The 18,773-nt window shown below is 39.4% G+C and overlaps 1 protein-coding gene across 6 annotated transcripts in view; it reads left to right on the forward strand.

Annotated features, from left to right (window-relative positions):
- PDE4D (phosphodiesterase 4D) overlaps positions 1–13,197 on the forward strand; it is a 1,268,462-nt gene extending 1,255,265 nt beyond the window's left edge. For all 6 annotated transcript variants that reach the window (XM_027101064.1, XM_027101065.1, XM_027101068.1 and 3 more), the window contains 8 exons: positions 334–506; positions 1,062–1,160; positions 2,009–2,173; positions 3,429–3,528; positions 8,079–8,233; positions 9,677–9,799; positions 10,292–10,474; positions 11,187–13,197. In XM_027101064.1, the coding sequence (XP_026956865.1) occupies positions 334–506; positions 1,062–1,160; positions 2,009–2,173; positions 3,429–3,528; positions 8,079–8,233; positions 9,677–9,799; positions 10,292–10,474; positions 11,187–11,600 (1,412 nt within the window). In that variant the 3' untranslated portion in view covers positions 11,601–13,197. The remainder of the gene's footprint in view (positions 1–333; positions 507–1,061; positions 1,161–2,008; positions 2,174–3,428; positions 3,529–8,078; positions 8,234–9,676; positions 9,800–10,291; positions 10,475–11,186) is intronic.
- The last annotated feature ends 5,576 nt before the right edge of the window (positions 13,198–18,773 follow it).

The raw sequence follows: 18,773 nt of genomic DNA on the forward strand, positions 1-18,773 counted from the left end.
AAATAGGAATGAAATCGATGAGCAGTGGAAATAACCGGTGTCTTTTGCCTTTTCCAAGTCTGCTATCGTAAGTTTTTCAAAAGACGTAATCACTGAATACATTTGATGTTAATTATTTTGCAGTGGAATTTATTTGCTTAATTTTGTGTTTGAGAGTATCAAATTAAGTCCACATCGAATTATAAATACTCAACTTCTTTAAAAGGAGTTTTACTTGGAAATATTTCCTAGAATATATACTGATCAATTAAAATCCGCCATTATGCCTGTTACAATAAAAAAAACCCAGGTAGAATTAATAGTAAATGAAGAATTTTTTTTTTAATTTTTAAGATAAGCAACATGAAGTGGAAATTCCTTCTCCAACTCAGAAGGAAAAGGAGAAAAAGAAAAGGCCAATGTCTCAGATCAGTGGGGTCAAGAAATTGATGCACAGCTCCAGTTTGACTAATTCAAGCATCCCAAGGTTTGGGGTCAAAACTGAACAAGAAGACATCCTTGCCAAGGTAAGACGATTTCAAGTATCCTGATCAGAAATATGCAGTAAACTTTGATACCTTCTCTTTTAAATCAATGGAAAAGTTTATTAATTTGTGGGAGGGTTTTTTGGACGATGGGAAAGCCCTTTATAAAGCTCTTTCTAAATCACTTGGGTTTTATTAATATGTGGGTTTAGACAGGCAGTTTGGTGTTCTTTATTTTTGCATCTATATTTGATTCTTTGACCTTAAACAATTAAAAAGTCTTTTAGGAGAATAAGTAAAGTTTTTGAGAGTAGGTTTTAACTATTGGAGAAATACTTTGAGATCAATATTTCACGTATGTAAATATGTTTTACTGTCAGAGATATAGGGTTAAGCAACACCATTCAGTTTCTAGTGTGCTTAAGCGGATTTGCCTAAAGTTTGCCTGTACTTACATGGTGCATCATTACATTTAAAATGAATTGTTTTTTAATTTAATGATCTTTTCATTGAAGTCAGTAATTTTTAAATGATTGTGTTCATTGTTTCCTGTTCTACTTCTGCAATCCGATTTGTTCTATCTTTCGTTAACCCCAGGAACTAGAAGATGTGAACAAATGGGGTCTTCACGTTTTCAGAATAGCAGAGTTGTCTGGGAACCGGCCTTTGACTGTTATCATGCACACCATTTTTCAGGTAATGCAGTTAAGTTCTATCACCTCTCGTTTATTTAGTGTCATAACGTCCAGTCTGTGAATTGTGCATGCATTTTATCTTCTTCACTACTTACCCTCTTTGACTTACTTTGATAACTTTTTTCAAAATAAGGATACAGAAAGGATAGCATATGGGTAAAACACAAATCAATTGTGTTATTTTTTCCATTGAAGAAAAAGATGTGATGTGGGCAAATTAAAGCAATTCATTAAAATAATAGTTTAAAAATCGTCCACGTGATCCTGACTTGCATAGAGAATGTAGTGCTAACTTTACAAATTGAATAAGCCCTTTGCTGACTAATCTTAGTATGTAATTTCTTCAGTCACTGTCTTGTGGACTGCTCTCTTCTTCACATCGGTTTCTCATTCTTGTCAAGTTTTTGCCCCAGTTCAGTGTTAGGATTTATATGAGAAGTTGCAGCTATAGACACCCTGGGACTTGGAAGGGCAGCTCCAACCCTCGAGAGGATATTGTGTCTCACTTGTTTTGACCCAGTATCCTTGTCATTGGTGTTGTACTGAAGCTGCCTTCAGGATCCCGGGACACAGATACTTTGATAGTTGGCAGCTCATTCCTGACACCATATAACTTGAGAAAAGCATTGCTGGGCTCCAGAAGGACAAGTCGACTCTGGTTTTGCCCCTGAAGTCCCTGGATCATTCCCAAGGGTTTTCATTGTCTTCACTAGACATTGAGAGAGTGCTACTCCCATTTCTGGGTTATCCATAGGCGACACTGGGGGTGATATTTTGTTGTTGTTAACATACTGTATGGAAAATCTTTTCTATAAGGACAAAATGTTAAGAGAATTTCTTCTCCCGCAGGAACGGGATTTATTAAAAACATTTAAAATTCCAGTGGACACTTTAATTACATACCTAATGACCCTGGAAGATCATTACCACGCTGATGTGGCCTACCACAATAATATTCACGCTGCAGACGTCGTCCAGTCAACACACGTGCTGTTATCTACACCTGCTTTGGAGGTAAACCTGGTTTCTAAACCTTTGAAAACACTAACTTGCCACTCATAATGGTTTCTTCAACTTTTATACTGAAGGGTGCACAGGGCAAACAATAATCGACTTCACTAGAAATATTATTGAGTTATGGGAGCGAAATGTCATTGTGGTAAATAAACAGTTGAGTCTTTGATGAATTTTGTCTGTGATAATTAATCAAAGATTTAGGGGGCTTCCCTCGTGGTGCAGTGGTTGAGAGTCCGCCTGCCGATGCAGGGGACACGGGTTCGTGCCCCCGTCCAGGAAGATCCCACATGCCGCGGAGCGGCTGGGCCCGTGAGCCATGGCCACTGAGCCTGCGCGTCCGGACCGTGTGCTCCGCAACGGGAGAGGCCACAGCAGTGAGAGGCCCACATACCGCCAAAAAAAAAAAAAAAAAAAAAAAAGATTTAGGGATTCCTGTGTTTTATGATACTGCTTCTTTGAAATGATCTAGTGGACATTCCACAAAGCAAATCTGGCTTCCTCAGTTTTCAGTTAGTGTGGGGTTTTTTGGGAATTTAGCCTGAGGATTTTTTCATTTATAGTTCAAAGATGATTATTTTATAAAATATCAATACTAGCAATGCATTGGTATTTTTCATAGAACTTATTAGAAGGAAACACATCTTTAATGTTACCAGATCCTATGAAGTTGTTCCATTAAATGTTTAGTAAAGCAATTTCATTTCCTTCATTGTTTGGGAGAGTGATTCTCTTTGCTAATATATTTTATAGTTCAGATTGTTTCATTATAAAACTGTTAATATGTCATCGTTTGAGTGAGGAGTTCTCAGCTGGGGGTGATTTTCCCTTTTACTCGTACTCCTCCCTTCCCCCAGGGACATTTGGCAATATGTGGAGACGTTTTTAGCTGTCACAACTCGGGGGTACATGCTACTGGCATCTCATGGGTAGAGGCCAGGGATCCTACTAAAAATCCTGTAATTCACAGGATGGCCTCCCATAACGAACAATTATCCGGCCCCGAATGTCAGTTTTGCTGAGATTGAGAGTCCCTGTTTAGAATGGAAGAAAAGAAAATAATTGCTCATGTCATTAATTTTATGCACATTTTCAGAATATCCTTAAACATCATCTTAAATACTTTTAAAATAAGCTATTATTTTCTATAAAAAATTTGTAGATGCTCATTTTTTAATATTTTAAAAAATATAACCATTGGAAAAGGTTTGATCATGAGTTATAATAAAATCAGATATTGTCTGGATTTTTTCAGGCTGTGTTTACAGATTTAGAGATTCTTGCAGCAATTTTTGCCAGTGCAATACATGATGTAGATCATCCTGGTGTGTCCAATCAGTTTCTGATCAATACAAGTAAGTAAAGCATACTTATTTTTGCAGAAAAAATTTTCCTTTGTACATTTTAGAATGACTGAGAATCTTTATAGAATGACTGAGAGTCTTTATGTTTCCAGAGCCATAATGTTCTCTTGAGATGTGCAGATAGGCGTTTCAGTGATAGCATATGTTAATGTAGTCTAGCTCTAAAAATTATATTCATATCCCATGAGGCATATGATGTTTGAAAAACATGCATTCCAGTACTTCTCTAGAAATAATATATTACCATATTAGTAGACAAGGGTAATCAAAAGTGAAAGTTTGCCGAAAGATGTAGATAGTTAGATTGCTCCTAAAGTTTCAAATAAAAGAAGTTATCAGAATAAATGTTAAATTTGTCATTTTCTGTAGGTTGTCATTTAATCCTCTCCAGAGGCTGTAACTCCTCTTTCCCTCTCCACCACCATGCCCTGCCCTGTTCTTTCCTTTTTATTTTATTTTTTTATTAGAAATATCTTCTTTATTTTATTTTTTTTTAATTATTATTATTTTTTTTAATTTCTCGGCGCAGCATGCAGGATCTTAGTTCCCTGACCAGGGATTGAACCCCTGCCCCCTACCAGTGGAAGCGTGGCGTCTTAACCACTGGACCGCCAGGGAAGTCCTTGTTCTTTCCTTTTTAAATCTCCTGCTGAGGGCAGTAGGAACTTCTCTTTTGACTATCTCTTTTTATTTAATATTTTTTTAACCATTAATTTTTTCTCACTGGTGACATTTCATAAAATAAGTCATCACTGAATTTGGAAATATAAAGAACAGTAGACTCTTCAGTGTGCGACACCTCTGACACAGCTGCATAGAAAACCTCTGTAGGGAATGTTAGTGGTGCTTGAGCTAGGCTTTTGCAAAGAGGTTAAGCTTTACAGAAATTCTGTTCTTTCTGTACTTGAAGGTAACTGGTAAATAATTTACGTGTACCATTCATTATTAAATTCCCTCACACCATGGTAGATTAACATTATAAAGTCAGTTTTATATGTGAAAAAATAAAGTTCAAAATTGTTAATGTTTTTCATATCTGTTAAGGGTTTGCCTTTCCTCTTTGCCGTGAGTTGTGGATAATAGTCTCCTCATGCCCCACAGCAATCTAGCTCCAGTAGCATCTGTGCCTTCACCATTCATTCACAACACAGCCAGATTTAAAGAGAGAATTTAAGTATAGCCTTGTTTTGAGAGATTTAACTCAGATCTTTTGGATTATTTACCTATTTGTATATTTTTAATAGCCTCTGGACTGCCCTGTAACAAAATGCACTTTAGTAACTCACTCATGTATAGGAGGATTGAAAGTCATGGATTTCCAAAAATGTGTGGATAGTCAGTACATTTTAGAAGTCTGGTTTATGAACTTATTTATCTAGGATTAGACAGGATAACATTTCATGTTTCAGCCACCTTATGAGAACCTATAATGGGTTGCTTTCAGGAGTCACCAAAACATTACTATATATTGACACATAAATATTAATATACATTAGAGGCAGCTACATGAGTTTACATTGTATCATTGGTTAGGGTCGACTGTGTCCTTTCTGTAAAGAACAGGAAGTTCATATAGTAAAAGGTACACTGCCAATTTTTTATTATCCTGGCTTGATTCATTTTTTTGATTCTTATGTATGTCTTGATATGTTCTTAATTTTACAGATTTTTAACAAATACATATAAATTTTGTTTTAATTTTTGCTATTAAGAAAGGTGTGCATTTTTTCTTTAAATTAATAATACCAAAATCAGACCTATGTGTTTTCTTTGCATCCTATTGTATATAATATTGTATGTTCCCATATTATAACATTAGAATTAAGAATAGAGAACAAATTAAAACAAGTGATAATAAAGTCACTGTCTTCCAAGTACTCTGATAAATTTTTCAAGAAAAATGAGGACCAACTCTATTATTCTTTCTTGTGGACCCTCTAAGGGCAAATGGGCTTAGGCTGGCATCAGAGTACCCGTGGAGTCTGCAGCTTAAACTAGCAAGGCCTCAGTTCACAGATGAATCTGATGCCCTTTAAAGTTTGAGAGCCACTGAGAATAGATGATGGAGACATGTAGGGGGTAATTATGCATACAGGACAGTGGCCAAGGGTGTCTGTTTATTAAGGTCATTTTGCTGATGATCTGCCTGAGGTGGAAGGGTAACTGACCACGTTTCTGGAAGCATTTTGTTATTCAGTGATGTTGTGCAGATCTCCTTTCCGTGGGGCCTCAGCAACACAGGGTAGTCAACAGCTTTGGATTGCTGATGTTTCCTTGACGGTGGGGTGTGATGAGGCTGTGTTATATCTGAAAGAGTGAATGAGCATCATCACCTGGTAGATGAAAGTTATCCCAGGGTTGATCAGAACCCCAGGGCATTATGAGAATTACTGCCTTAGTTAGCTGTTAACTAGGGATCAAGCCAGCCATCATTTTATTTCAGGACTCAGAAGAGGCTTAGTAGCCAGTAACACAAGTAAGTTTTAGCTTCACGGCATACTCTAAGGGAGTCCCTCTAATAACTTGCAAACTTGTAAGAAATAGCCTTATGAAATACCCTATCAGAATTATGTGATTATTTTTAGCTTACAGTAAACCCTTTTTTATAGACGTTAAATTTGTGCTTTCTCTTTCTTTTGGGGATTGTTTGAGCATCAGTGGCTCAGGCTAGCGCACTCTCGGCTCTTAGCCTGGAGCTGGCGCTGCCAACCTGTCCAAAGCCAAAGGCTGAATCTGTGTTTCTCGTAATAAAGACTTGGAATCATCAGATCAGACTTCCTGTAGATGGGAGGTCACCTGTCCTATTTTAAGGGAGGCTGCATGGCTCGCCGTGGTGGAGGGGCACTGGGGCTCACCTGGCTGATTCCTAGGCCAGAGACACCTCTGCTTCTTAGTTGTGGTGACAGTTTTCATTAATCATTCTGCTTGTATTAGTTTTAGGCACCAAATGATTTGCTGTTAATGACACGTACACTCCTTGTAAACATGCTGCAGGTTTTGAGTCAGTTAAGCTTTTATATATGATGTAGGGGAATGGGGGACTCTGAATAGGATGTAAAGAAGTGGAAATTCCAGGTGAGAAGCTGCATAAGTCTTTTTCAAGGACAATACTATGTAAATAAATCCATAAAATGTAAATAGCATCATGAAATATTGAATAGAACACGTTAGGGGAGATTTATCTTAAAAAAAGCATTTCACATAACAGCATTATTTTCTGAAACAGTGAAGCAGCATCAAAACATATATAGCAGTAAATTTTACGTGGAAAACGAATACTTTCTGTTTATAGCAAAGATGCCTGGGTTTGGGGGGAAAAGATCTCCTCACACATTTGAACACAGTAGTCGTGTTCAAAGCATATGACTTTTGAGATTCAAGAGCAGAGGCATTTCACTGTATGAAGGTGGAGCTGGACCTAGCGACAGTACACACACTTTATTTCACTGATCTCATTTTAAAATAAGCTTTCCACAGCTATATTTGTAGCTTATAAATAGAATGTTATTTTTCTGTATAAACCTAAAATCATAGGATTTCAGTCAAAATATTCTTGAACCCCTCTCGTCCTCCCTAGCTTCTTTAAAATAGTCATTGAATAGTATTGGGTATTTCTTTATTAGAAAAGAATATATATTTTCCACACATGAGTCAGAAGAAAGATCAAATACATATGCTTTTCGTCTTTACAGTGACTTAAGTGGCAACAGGATGAAGCACCAGTCAGGTTTTTTTGATGACTACCTTATAGGTCTGAGTCTGCTATTATAGGAACTAGGAAAGAGGCAGGATTTGTCACTACCTAAAATAGGTCCAGGACAATTGTGGGGGAATGGCAGAATCTTCACTCTGGAGAAATGTAGGCAGCTAAACACCCGTCTCTGTGTGAAGCCCTGAACATGCAGCTGGGACGGGCAGTATACATGTGTATAGTGACTGCCAAGATACTTGGAAAAGGAAATGGAAAAATGAATAAAGCTTTGCCTTTCAAAGCTATACTATGAACCAAATAAGCACAAGCATGAACAAATCTGATATCGTTCATGTGTTCCAAGCTGTTCTTGTTCCTTCTCAGAGCACGAATAATCCTGAGTCACGTGATCTTTACATTACATACAGTGTTGGGTAGGTGGTCCGCAGTTGTCAGGAATACAACATTCTATGCTCTGGACATGTTGTAAATGTTAGGGATAATGTCTTCTTCTGCTGAGCTTACGGAGCTGCCTCTGGCAGATCCGGAGAGGAGGTTCAAGGTAATCTGGCCTAACTCTTCTTTCCCTTTATAGCGGAGGAAGCTGAAGCCACAGGGTGAACTGACTTGCCGTGTGCCGAGAGCATTAGAATACACTCCCAAGATTCCAGGGACCTTTCTGTGGCTACATTAACTAGCAGACTTTCTCCTAGGTGTTGTCATGTAATGGGAATGCGAGCAGAGACGTTTAGGGGAAATTGCTTTCTAAACCCAAAATATCTCAGAATATGAAGAATAAGATAAACTTAGCATAAATGGCTTTGCTAACCTTCTCTCTCTTTCTTTCAAGACTCTGAGCTTGCCTTGATGTACAATGATTCTTCTGTCCTGGAGAACCATCATTTGGCCGTGGGCTTTAAGTTGCTTCAGGAAGAAAACTGCGACATTTTCCAGAATTTGACCAAAAAGCAAAGACAGTCATTAAGGAAGATGGTCATTGATATTGTAAGTAACTGATAAAAGCAAAAAGAGAACTGTGATGCATGGTGTTTTTAAAAAGAAAAAAGAATGAGATGACTATCAGGGAAAGTATCATGTATATTTCAAGGTAATGCTGCCTTTTTTGTCCCAGAGGCTGGCCCTGCTGCTGGCAATGATGCTCTACTGCTAACAGTCTGGGGCTAAGAATAATGACAGCTTACCCTCATTCTAGGTTTATTTTCTGAACTCCTCCTGTCTGGTGGCAGACAGAGATGGCTAACAAAAGCACAGGGAGCTGGCTAAAAAAATGGATTTTTTCCATTCAAAAACTGGAAAAAAAATCTCTGTCAGCGCAAGTGCCATGTAGAAACATGCATGACATTAGTCTTTTCTCTATGCATGTTTTTCACAGCGATTATGAGACACACGAATATCTCTGGTTGTCAAAAACTTAATCTGTTAAGCTTTGTACATACAAAGAAAGGCAGGTATTATCTGGTTTGGATAAGCAGAAAATTGACCAGAATATTGTTTCTGAAGTACTCTGTAAGCAACCTTGACTCACTCCATCGTAGTCCAGTAACCACTTTCTAGCACAAGGGATAGAAAAACTTCAAAACGTGCAATGGGGCTTCCCTGGTGGCGCAGTGGTTGAGAGTCCGCCTGCCGATGCAGGGGACATGGGTTCGCGCCCTGGTCCGGGAAGATCCCACATGCCGCGGAGCGGCTGGGCCCGTGAGCCATGGCCGCTGAGCCTGCGTGTCCGGAGCCTGTGCTCCGCAACGGGAGAGGCCACAACAGTGAGAGGCCCGCGTACTGCAAAAGCAAACAAACAAACAAACAAACAAACAAAACGTACGATGATATCTTATCTATGGAAATATCCCTTTCTATCACTATGAAAGTGGCTGCCAGTGCCTACTGTTTCTGTATATTGCACACATGTATCTGGGCTTCCAGGGAAAGTGATAGCAAAGGGGAGAAGACTCTGCCCCAAGAAGCAGTAAAGGATTCCCACCCACAGCTATTAGACAACAGAGTGGTTCTCCATTTCTTCTCACGTTCTCCATGATATTTTTATGTGCAAATTCTGACTTTTTTTCCCCTGGACGTTTTTTACTTATTAAAATACTCTTTGTTGGGACTTCCCTGGCGGTCCAGTGGTTAAGACTTCGTGCTTCCACTACAGGACACACGGGTTCGATCCCTGGTCAGGGAACTAAGATCCCACATGCCAAGCGGTGTGGCTAAAAAAAAGAAAAGAAAAGAAATATCTCTACTGTATAGCACGGAGAACTCTACTCTCAATGCTCCATAATGACCTGTATGGGAAAAGAATCTAAAAAATAAAGAGTGGATATATGTATTGTATAACTGATTTACTTTGCTGTACGTGTGAAACTAACACAACATTGTAAATCAACTATACTGCAATAAAAATTTTTTAAAAATACTCTGTCTTTTAAGGTACTTGCAACAGACATGTCAAAGCACATGAATCTGCTGGCTGATTTGAAAACTATGGTTGAAACTAAGAAAGTGACAAGTTCTGGAGTTCTTCTTCTTGATAATTATTCTGATAGGATTCAGGTAAAGCATTCGAATTTGCTGTGTCTGAGTGTGTGTGTGTGTGTGTGTGTGTACACGTGTCTGTGTGTCTAGCTTAGATAAGATTTATGTCTCCTTTTCTCCAACTTATAATTTTAGTAGCTGTAAGCAGGATTTTTATCCAAATTCTTAATCTTGAGAATTAACCAGATAAAATCCTGTTGACCTTTTCAAGTGGAAATGTGTTTAAAAAAAAAAAAAAGTAACATCCTACAAAACCAACCACTTAATAAGCAGCTCTGAATTTAATCAACCATGCACATGAACAGTTTCTCTTATGATACTTAGATGCAGTAGAAGTGGCATAATTTGGGACTATTAACACAGGTGTGAACTTCACACAGACACACCATGGTCGAGCTGTCTGGCACGACTCTTACACTACATGTATTTTTACGTGTCACAGTCATCTGATGTGAATTTCTAGTAAAAATGGAGCAGCTGCTAAATAGAGAAGGCATTGATCTGTTTTAGGTCCTTCAGAACATGGTGCATTGTGCCGACCTGAGCAACCCAACCAAGCCTCTGCAGCTATACCGCCAGTGGACGGACCGCATCATGGAGGAGTTCTTCCGCCAAGGGGACCGAGAGAGGGAGCGGGGCATGGAGATAAGCCCCATGTGTGACAAGCACAATGCCTCTGTGGAAAAATCACAGGTGATGCCTTAAGCATAAAGCTTTCAGAGAGAACACAACTACACGGAACGTTTGGTTACGCCGTATGCATGTCACACAGTATTTTATTGGGTTTTCTTAATTACTTTTGTCAAGCTCAATGTCCACCTTAGTGTTTGCAAGCCAAAAAATTCTTTGATTCTTAGAATTTATATTCATATAGTCATATATACGTTCATCGGACAGTATATTCATTCGTCGTGACTGTATGTATATAGTATATTCGTATGTGTAGAATTATTTCAGCTATCTCAGTTCATAAGTGAATAAAGTTATATGAATCCATATAGAGTACATGGCATTATTTCAGCTCTGTGGATTTACCTACGCATGGGCTATTCTAAAATAAAGTCCCAGCCTCAAGCCAGGTCCTGCCATGTAAACAACTGGAGGTTTTCTTACATCACAGACTCTTGGACTCAGAGTTCGAGAAGCTAGTTTTTACCAGCTAGTAATGACATTTTTTTATTGGTCTGCTACCTAAAATAATGACTGTTTTACCAAACTAAGGTTAGTAGTCTTCAGCTCAGTGTTATCCTTGCAGAGCATATTATATTTTATATATTTTTCTGTAAATTCTGTATATCATATATAAAAATTTAATTCAACATATCAATTAGTTACATTTGAGGGGGCTCGTTAACCTCTTCCATTGTTTCTTAGTCCCAATCGGCTTTGTGTTTTTTTTAATCAGGTGGGCTTCATAGACTACATTGTTCATCCTCTCTGGGAGACGTGGGCAGACCTGGTCCATCCTGACGCCCAGGACATTTTGGACACTTTGGAGGACAATCGTGAGTGGTACCAGAGCACGATTCCTCAGAGCCCCTCCCCGGCACCGGATGACCAGGAAGAGGGCCGGCAGGGTCAAACCGAGAAGTTCCAGTTTGAACTGACTTTAGAGGAGGACGGCGAGTCAGACACCGAAAAGGACAGTGGGAGTCAAGTGGAAGAAGACACTAGCTGCAGTGACTCCAAGACGCTCTGCACTCAAGACTCGGAGTCCACCGAAATCCCCCTGGACGAGCAGGCGGAAGAGGAAGCCGTGGGAGAGGAGGAGAGCCAGCCCGAGGCCTGTGCCATCGGAGATCACTCGCCCGACACATAACAGGGCAGAGACTTCCATGCCTTTTGTTTGTGTTTTTTGTTTTTTTAAGTAGAAACATTGTTTCCAAAGTGCATGTCACATGCCACAACTACGGTCACACCTCACTGTCATCTGCCAGGACGTTTGCGGAACAAAACTGACCTTGACGACTCAGTCTAGCGCTCAGGAATATCGTCACCAGTTTTTTCACCTCCATGTCATCAGAACGAGGGGGACATCTCCACGAACGGCAGTGTCCGAAGACTGCAGCTCGGTCGAGCTGAAGACGCAGAGAAAATCACCTCCAAAGTGTTTTCTAGGGAGTGTGGCTCATCAGGCAGCCCAAAAGTTGAGACGATTTGGGGGTTCTTTTCCTTTTTATTTGTTTGCAATATTTTCAGCAGAAAACAGGCATTACATGGACGGAGTGAAGCAACAGATGGGTCAGGAACAGGACACATTGTGAAGCTGTTACCAGGAAGAAGATGAGCCACAGAAATTGCATAATTTTCTAATTTCAAGTCTTCCTGATACCTGACTGAATAGTGTGGTTCAGTGAGCTGCACTGACCTCTACATTTTGTATGATATGTAAAACAGATTTTTTGTAGAGCTTACTTTTATTATTAAATGTATTGAGGTATTATATTTAAAAAACTACATTCAGAACTTCATCTGCCACTGGTTATTTTTTTTCTAAGGAGTAACTTGCAAGTTTTCAGTACAAATCTGTGCTACACTGGATAAACCTAATTTACAAATTTTACTTGCACCTTAGACTTCATAGCAATTAACTGATTTGTAGTGACCCATTGTTTTATATACCAATGACTTCCATATTTTAAAAACAAAAATTGACTTTATGTTGCAGGAAACCCTTTTTGTAGGTCTTCGTTTACTGGCTTTTCGTTTCACTCCTTTCAGACATGCAGAGTTGCTCCCCACTTACATCTCTCTTCACCGTGTGCAAAGTGAATACTCGTTCCATAATACTTTGATGTGCATCCTGTCTAATGTGTCTCAAGCCTCATGGACACTCAGTCATCAGTTGGTGTTGTCTGAAGCAAGTGAGAGATATAGAAATACCCAGTAGCTAAAATGGTCAGTCTTTTTTAGATATTTTCCTACTTAGCGTCTTCTGAGAACATTTTGCTGTGGCAATAGACCCTCATTTCACAAGTGCATGTCTCTGTAATAACCCACACATTTCATGTTCCTTTTTGTTTTCACAGTCATAGTAAGAACTTTTCCCCCTTGTGCTGCTTCATCATCAGTGTGTGTTTGAACCTCTGTCCACATTCACTGCGTGGGGTCTTATCAAATATATCACCACCATGCTGACTGATGCAAAGAACAGGTAGTCAAGTTAGAGTTAGCATTCCTTTCTGCCATGAGGTCCTATATAATGACTAGCTTTTACTTTTGATTTACAAAGAAACGTTAACAGCTAGCTAGGTAATTTTTTAACAATATTAGCAGAATATATTAATGAAGACCAGTACAATGAATGCTCTTTTGTTTCTCTGATTTCACCATGGGATTAAGAACTGTATGAGGAATATTCCTGAGAAGTGATTTTAAGTGTAGCAATGACTCTTCCTTAAAGGACAGCCATGTAACATGTAGCACTTGATTTATCAGTTATCATTGATCCATAAGTATGTCTTGTGGAGAAGAACTTCTTTAAATACACTGACAGAAAGAAGTTGATGATGCCCCTGGCACCAGAGATTTGGCAATATAATGCCGTTTTAAAATACTGGGCTGGGTAAGAAGATTCTGCATAAGTCAAACATTAGAGATCGCTGTTGGCTAAATTTAGCATCAAGAAATGTATTACAATTTTAGAGATTGATTCCCAGTATTTTTGTTCAGTTGGCATCTTGGGGCATTTATTTAGTTTGGACTTCCTTCCCACTTCAGCTCTTAATAAAGTGTTTACCATCTCTGTGAAGAGTTTGGAGCCCGAATAATCATTTTTTAGAGCGACATCCAAGAACCCAAGTAGAGGCTAAAGGAGTATCAGACCAAATGGAAAATAAATAAAACACTAAGTAAAATTGTAACCCTGAAAAACATTTATATTGGGGATGTCAAAAGAAGCCATCTGGGGACTAATCACTAAGTCAGCAGCCAGGGAAATGACCCAAGCTGAAGATACTAGTTTAATCCCCTGAGATCCACTGATGCTTAGAAATTTGGATAGAAAAATTATGTAGCTCTGATCTTTCACACAGAGCACAGGATAGGAATTGACCAATTAATTATCAGAGTTCCACCCTCCTTCCCCTGTAAAAACCAGACTTTCAAAGAAAGTCTTATGTTTGGCAAGTGGTTTCACAAGAATATTTGGAATCTTGTTTCCATTTTAATTTTATTTGTCCCTGATGGAGGTTTAGAGGAAAAGGCAAAGAATCTAGTGTTTATTCCTTTCTCCAAAATATTCTCATTCCCTCCCCTCCCTAATGCTTGGTATTTCCCCCACAGAGTGCCTAGAATCTTAATAATGAAAAAAAAAATTAAAACAGCAATATGTCACAAACAAATCCAGACCTGAAAAGATTTATAACTGCACTAAAAAAGAGAGGCTTTTTTTTTTCAATTTGTTGGGTTTTAATGGTTTTTGTTTTCAATTTGTTGGGGTTTTTTTTTCAATTTGTTGGGTTTTAATGATAGTAAAGATATCCACTGATGGACAATCAAATTGTAGAAGAGACATAATATCCAAAAGATAGGGACTAGTGCACTATACAATATACTTCTCCTCTCCCTTCCCTTTCGCCAAAGTGTGCTTCAGAATTATACACCGCTTTAAAAAGAATATCCTTTTACAAGTGACTTTACGTTTCCTAAAATGCCATAAGAAAATGCAATATCTGGGTACTGTACGGGGGAGAAAATGTCCAAGTTTGCATAAAACCAGTACATTTCAGCTTGCAAGTTACTGAACACAATAATGCTGTTTTAATTTTCTTTTACGTCACTTAAAATTCACAAGAAAATAATGTAGATAGAACAAATTGCAGACAAGGAAAAAAAAACTTGAATGAAGTGGATTTTACAGAAAGCTTTATGATACTCTTTGAATGCATTATTTATTTTTTGTGCCATGCATTTTTTTCTCACCAAATGACCTTACCGGTAATACAGTCTTGTTTGTCTGTTTACAACCATGTATTTATTGTAATGTACATACTGTAATGTTAATTGTAAATTATCAGTTCTTATTAAAACATCATCCCGCAATGGGATGGTGTTGATATATTTGGAAACTCTTGGTGAGAGAATGAATGGTGTGTATACATACTCCTTGTACATTTTCTTTTCTTCTATAAAATAGTCTTGTCACCTTAGAGCTTGTTTATGGAAGATTCAAGAAAACTATAAAATACATAAAGGTATATAAAATTAAGAAAACATAGCTGCAGGTCTTTGGTCCCAGGGCTGTGCCTTAACTTTAATCAATATTTTCTTCTGTTTTGCTGCATTTGAAAGTTAGGTAGTGGTGGGGCTAGGGCTGGGCATTTCACATCTGAGCTTTGATCTGTTGGATTTCTGGCAACAGCTGGATTTTACAGAAACACAGACAACCTCTGGAGCATTCTGAGACCCTTTTGAGAGACAAGCCCTTAGGTACTTTTTGCCATGAAGCAGCATGGCATATACGATGGTGATTTTTCCCTATCAGATACTAACTGAGCTACGTTAGTTAGTTACATTTGATTTTTTATTTTCAAACACTACTGGGAAGATATATTCTTGTCCAGTGATTATAAAAAGTCTTTTTTGGCTTCTAGAGCACACGGGCAAACGAATTTGATTTGAAGTTAGAGCCGTAGGTCACGTGTGTTAGTAATTTATTCCTTGGCTTCCTGTCATGTTAAGGAAATATATCATATGGAAAAGGTCATGTTTTTAACCCTTCAAGTAAGATGAGCCAAATTTCCTTACGTATGTAAATCCATGTATTTAAACACAAAGTTTTATATGATGCCAATTCACACGGCATAATGGATTCACCATTCTCTAGAATCTGTTTCAGCAAAACTTGCATTGCTTTAGAATTTTTAAATTCAACCTTGCACAGCTCCTAAAAGCTATGAAAAATTCCCAGTGGCCCAGCCCTCAGGATGTGTGACTTAGTGGAAGGAGAGATTCTTTTTCTAGAAAAAATGAGCCTCCTTTTATTTTCTTTCTTTCTCTCTTTCTTTCTTTTTTCTTTTTTCTTTTTTTTTTTTTGACACAAACTGTAGACTTTAGCAGCCCTGGCCCAAAGGAATTTGATTACTTTTGTTTTAAACAGTACAACGGGGACACTATAATTACAAAAAAACATCCTTACTGATTTTAGTTGTTTTTAATTTGATTTCTTTGGATATGTTTTCGGAGTGGTAAATTGTGTGTGAGCATTACAAATGATGATTCTTTTAGTGGTTTCATAGCCTCTCTTACAGCCCATGGGGATAGTACTGTACATCAATACCTTCATATGAAATTTTTATATGCAATGGAAATAAAAGCATGGGTTGATTCTGCCTATTTATGACTCGATCTTTTACAAATAAAAGGTTATTCATTTTAACTTGTAGTTCAGTCAGCACAGGTTTCCGAGGGCCATGAAGGTTGTTAAGGTGGAACAGAGGAGGATAGTGACGTCATACATTACTATGGATAGTCACAGTCCAATGAAACCAAATTATGTAGATTAATCTTGCTACAGAAAAAAAATGCCAAAATTATGTAAATGGCCTACAACATTAAGCACAGTGTTTTGTAAACAGCCTTGGGAAGGGGACTTCTCTAATTGAGTATTCTGGCATCCTGAAAGTTATTCAGATACTCCACAGTTATTTGTTGGGTCCCTACTCTGCAGACTACAAGGTTGTGAGGATTCAGCAGGGAACGAGACATCATTTCTGCTTTTGTGAGCTTACGGTCTAGAAGAGACAAAGGTATTCAACCATCCCATACACAGCATTGTAAGTGTCCTCAGTACAGCAAAGAAGCTCAGGTGCTGCAATTGAGCAGGAACCTGACCTTGGTCTCTTCTGGAGGGCCAGAGAAGGCTTTCTTCGGGAAGCGATTTGGGGCTGAGCTCTGAAGGATCGTGAGAGATAACTTGGCAAAAAGCAAGAGCTGACACAAAGAAGAGGAGGATCCAGACAGAGAAAACATTTGCAAAAGTCCTGAGGTGCAGATGAGCTCCAGACCTCTGGAGAAATGGAAGGAAAACACTCCTGTTCCATCACTCTTTACTCCCTCACCCTGCTTTCTTTCCTCTATAACACTTATTGCAAATTGACATATGCATCTGTTTGTTTGTTGTCCGTCTCTCCCACCAGAACATAGCTTTATGAGAGTAGAGTCTTTGCTCACCGGTGTATCCCTCACACCTAAAACAATGCCTGGTACACAGTAGGTGTTTAATATTCATTGAATAGGGACTTCCCTGGTGGAACAGTGGTTAAGAATCTGCCTGCCAATGCAGGGGACATGGGTTCGAGCCCTGGTCCAGGAAGATCCCACATGCCGCAGAGCAACTAAGCCTGTGCGCTGAGCCTGCACTCTACAGCCCGCGAGCCACAACTACTGAGCCCACGTGCCACAACTACTGAAGCCTGCGTGCCTAGAGCCCGTGCTCCACAACAAGAGAAGCCACCACAATGAGAAGGCCATGCACTGCAATGAAGAGTAGCCCCCGCTCACCGCAACTAGGGAAAGTCTACGCACAGCAACAAAGACCCAACGCAACCAAATAAATAAATAAATAATATTTGTTGAATATAGCCACCAAACTGATGTTGGATATAATTCAATCCGGTGATCCAGACATTAGGGTTGATACCATAAAAATATTCTGGCTGTTTTTTAATTTTTGAGCTTGTCAAGATCCTGGATAAAGAGAGGTTACCGTTTTCTACCTTGTTGCTAAGTAAAGACTCTGCCTCTTCCTCACAATTTCTCCTTTTTTTCCCTGAATGGCAGAAAATCAGTTTTCATGATGAGGAGAGTAAAGAAATCAGCAAAAGTTGAATCCCTAAATCGTAACTAGAATACAGTTAATTCAATAGAAAGACTGTGCTCAGCCTCTTCACCATTTCCTCCCAACACCGCAGAGAACGACAGAGACTAGAGCCTAAAGATGACCAAATCGTGCCATCCAGGAAGGCCTGAGCAAGCCCAAGTCCCCTTCCTCAGTTTACGTCCCCAAAGTGAGACTCTGGGACAAAGGAACGAGCAGCCTTCTTTTCCCCACTCGTCCCCCCATGCTGATTTAGGCCAATTTGGGTGTGCTGAGCCCACCTGAGTTTAGGTCTTTGACTGGAAACATCTCCTCAGGTACACAGCTTTGAACCCACAACAGTAAAACATTCCACAGAAGAAAAGAAAACCTTCTTCCCTGTCGCCAGAGAGCACCACCCCCAGCAGGGATGCTCTTGCTTACAGAGCCTTGTTTTAGTGGAATTCCACCTCTGCATTCCCAGCTTTCTGACTTGGGGGCTGTTTCTTTCGTAGCTATTCTCATATCTCCAAATATGCAATGTCAGACTCAGTGTAATTAATGGGTATAAATCTCAGCCCATGCACTCAAGTGTGCAGGATACCCCGCTTGCTTTATTTCCATCAATTAACATGGGCTTTACGTCCCCATCCTACTACAGTCTTGGGACTTTCCATCTCTGTCTTTATTAGCACATCCCCTCACCCTCCCAACATAAAAGTGCTCTCACCTGCAGCCAGTCTTGGGACTTTCCATCTCTGTCCTTATTAGCACATCCCCTCACCCTCCCAACATAAAAGTGCTCTCACCTGCATCCCAGCAGAAACACCACTCCTGGGTGTTGTCAAGACTGCAGCGATTCCTTACAGTTTCTGGGCTCTTTGCTTCCTTCTCACGCACGTGGTGCCCGCTGAGGCTGGGAACCCCTTACGCCCACCACAGATGCAAAGGATACCACCCTCCCAAAATCCAGAGCCACTCCCCAAGATAGTCCAAAAAAAAGACGGACCTAGACAATTCCTCTGAGAGCTGGCCACGGTCAGTAGGACCCAAGCCGCAAATGAAGTACGTTCCATTTCCTGTCCGGCCTTATATGAGCTGCAAACGGAGTGCAATCCACATTTCTGTCGGGCCGTATTTTGGGGTCCCCAACTGGAGGGTTGAGCTGCCTGCACAAGAAGGAACTGACAACCT

The sequence above is a fragment of the Aethalodelphis obliquidens genome, unplaced genomic scaffold (assembly GCF_003676395.1).
Source record: "Aethalodelphis obliquidens isolate GAN/ISIS:26980383/991018 unplaced genomic scaffold, ASM367639v1 scaffold4, whole genome shotgun sequence".
Lineage (NCBI taxonomy): Eukaryota > Metazoa > Chordata > Mammalia > Artiodactyla > Delphinidae > Aethalodelphis > Aethalodelphis obliquidens.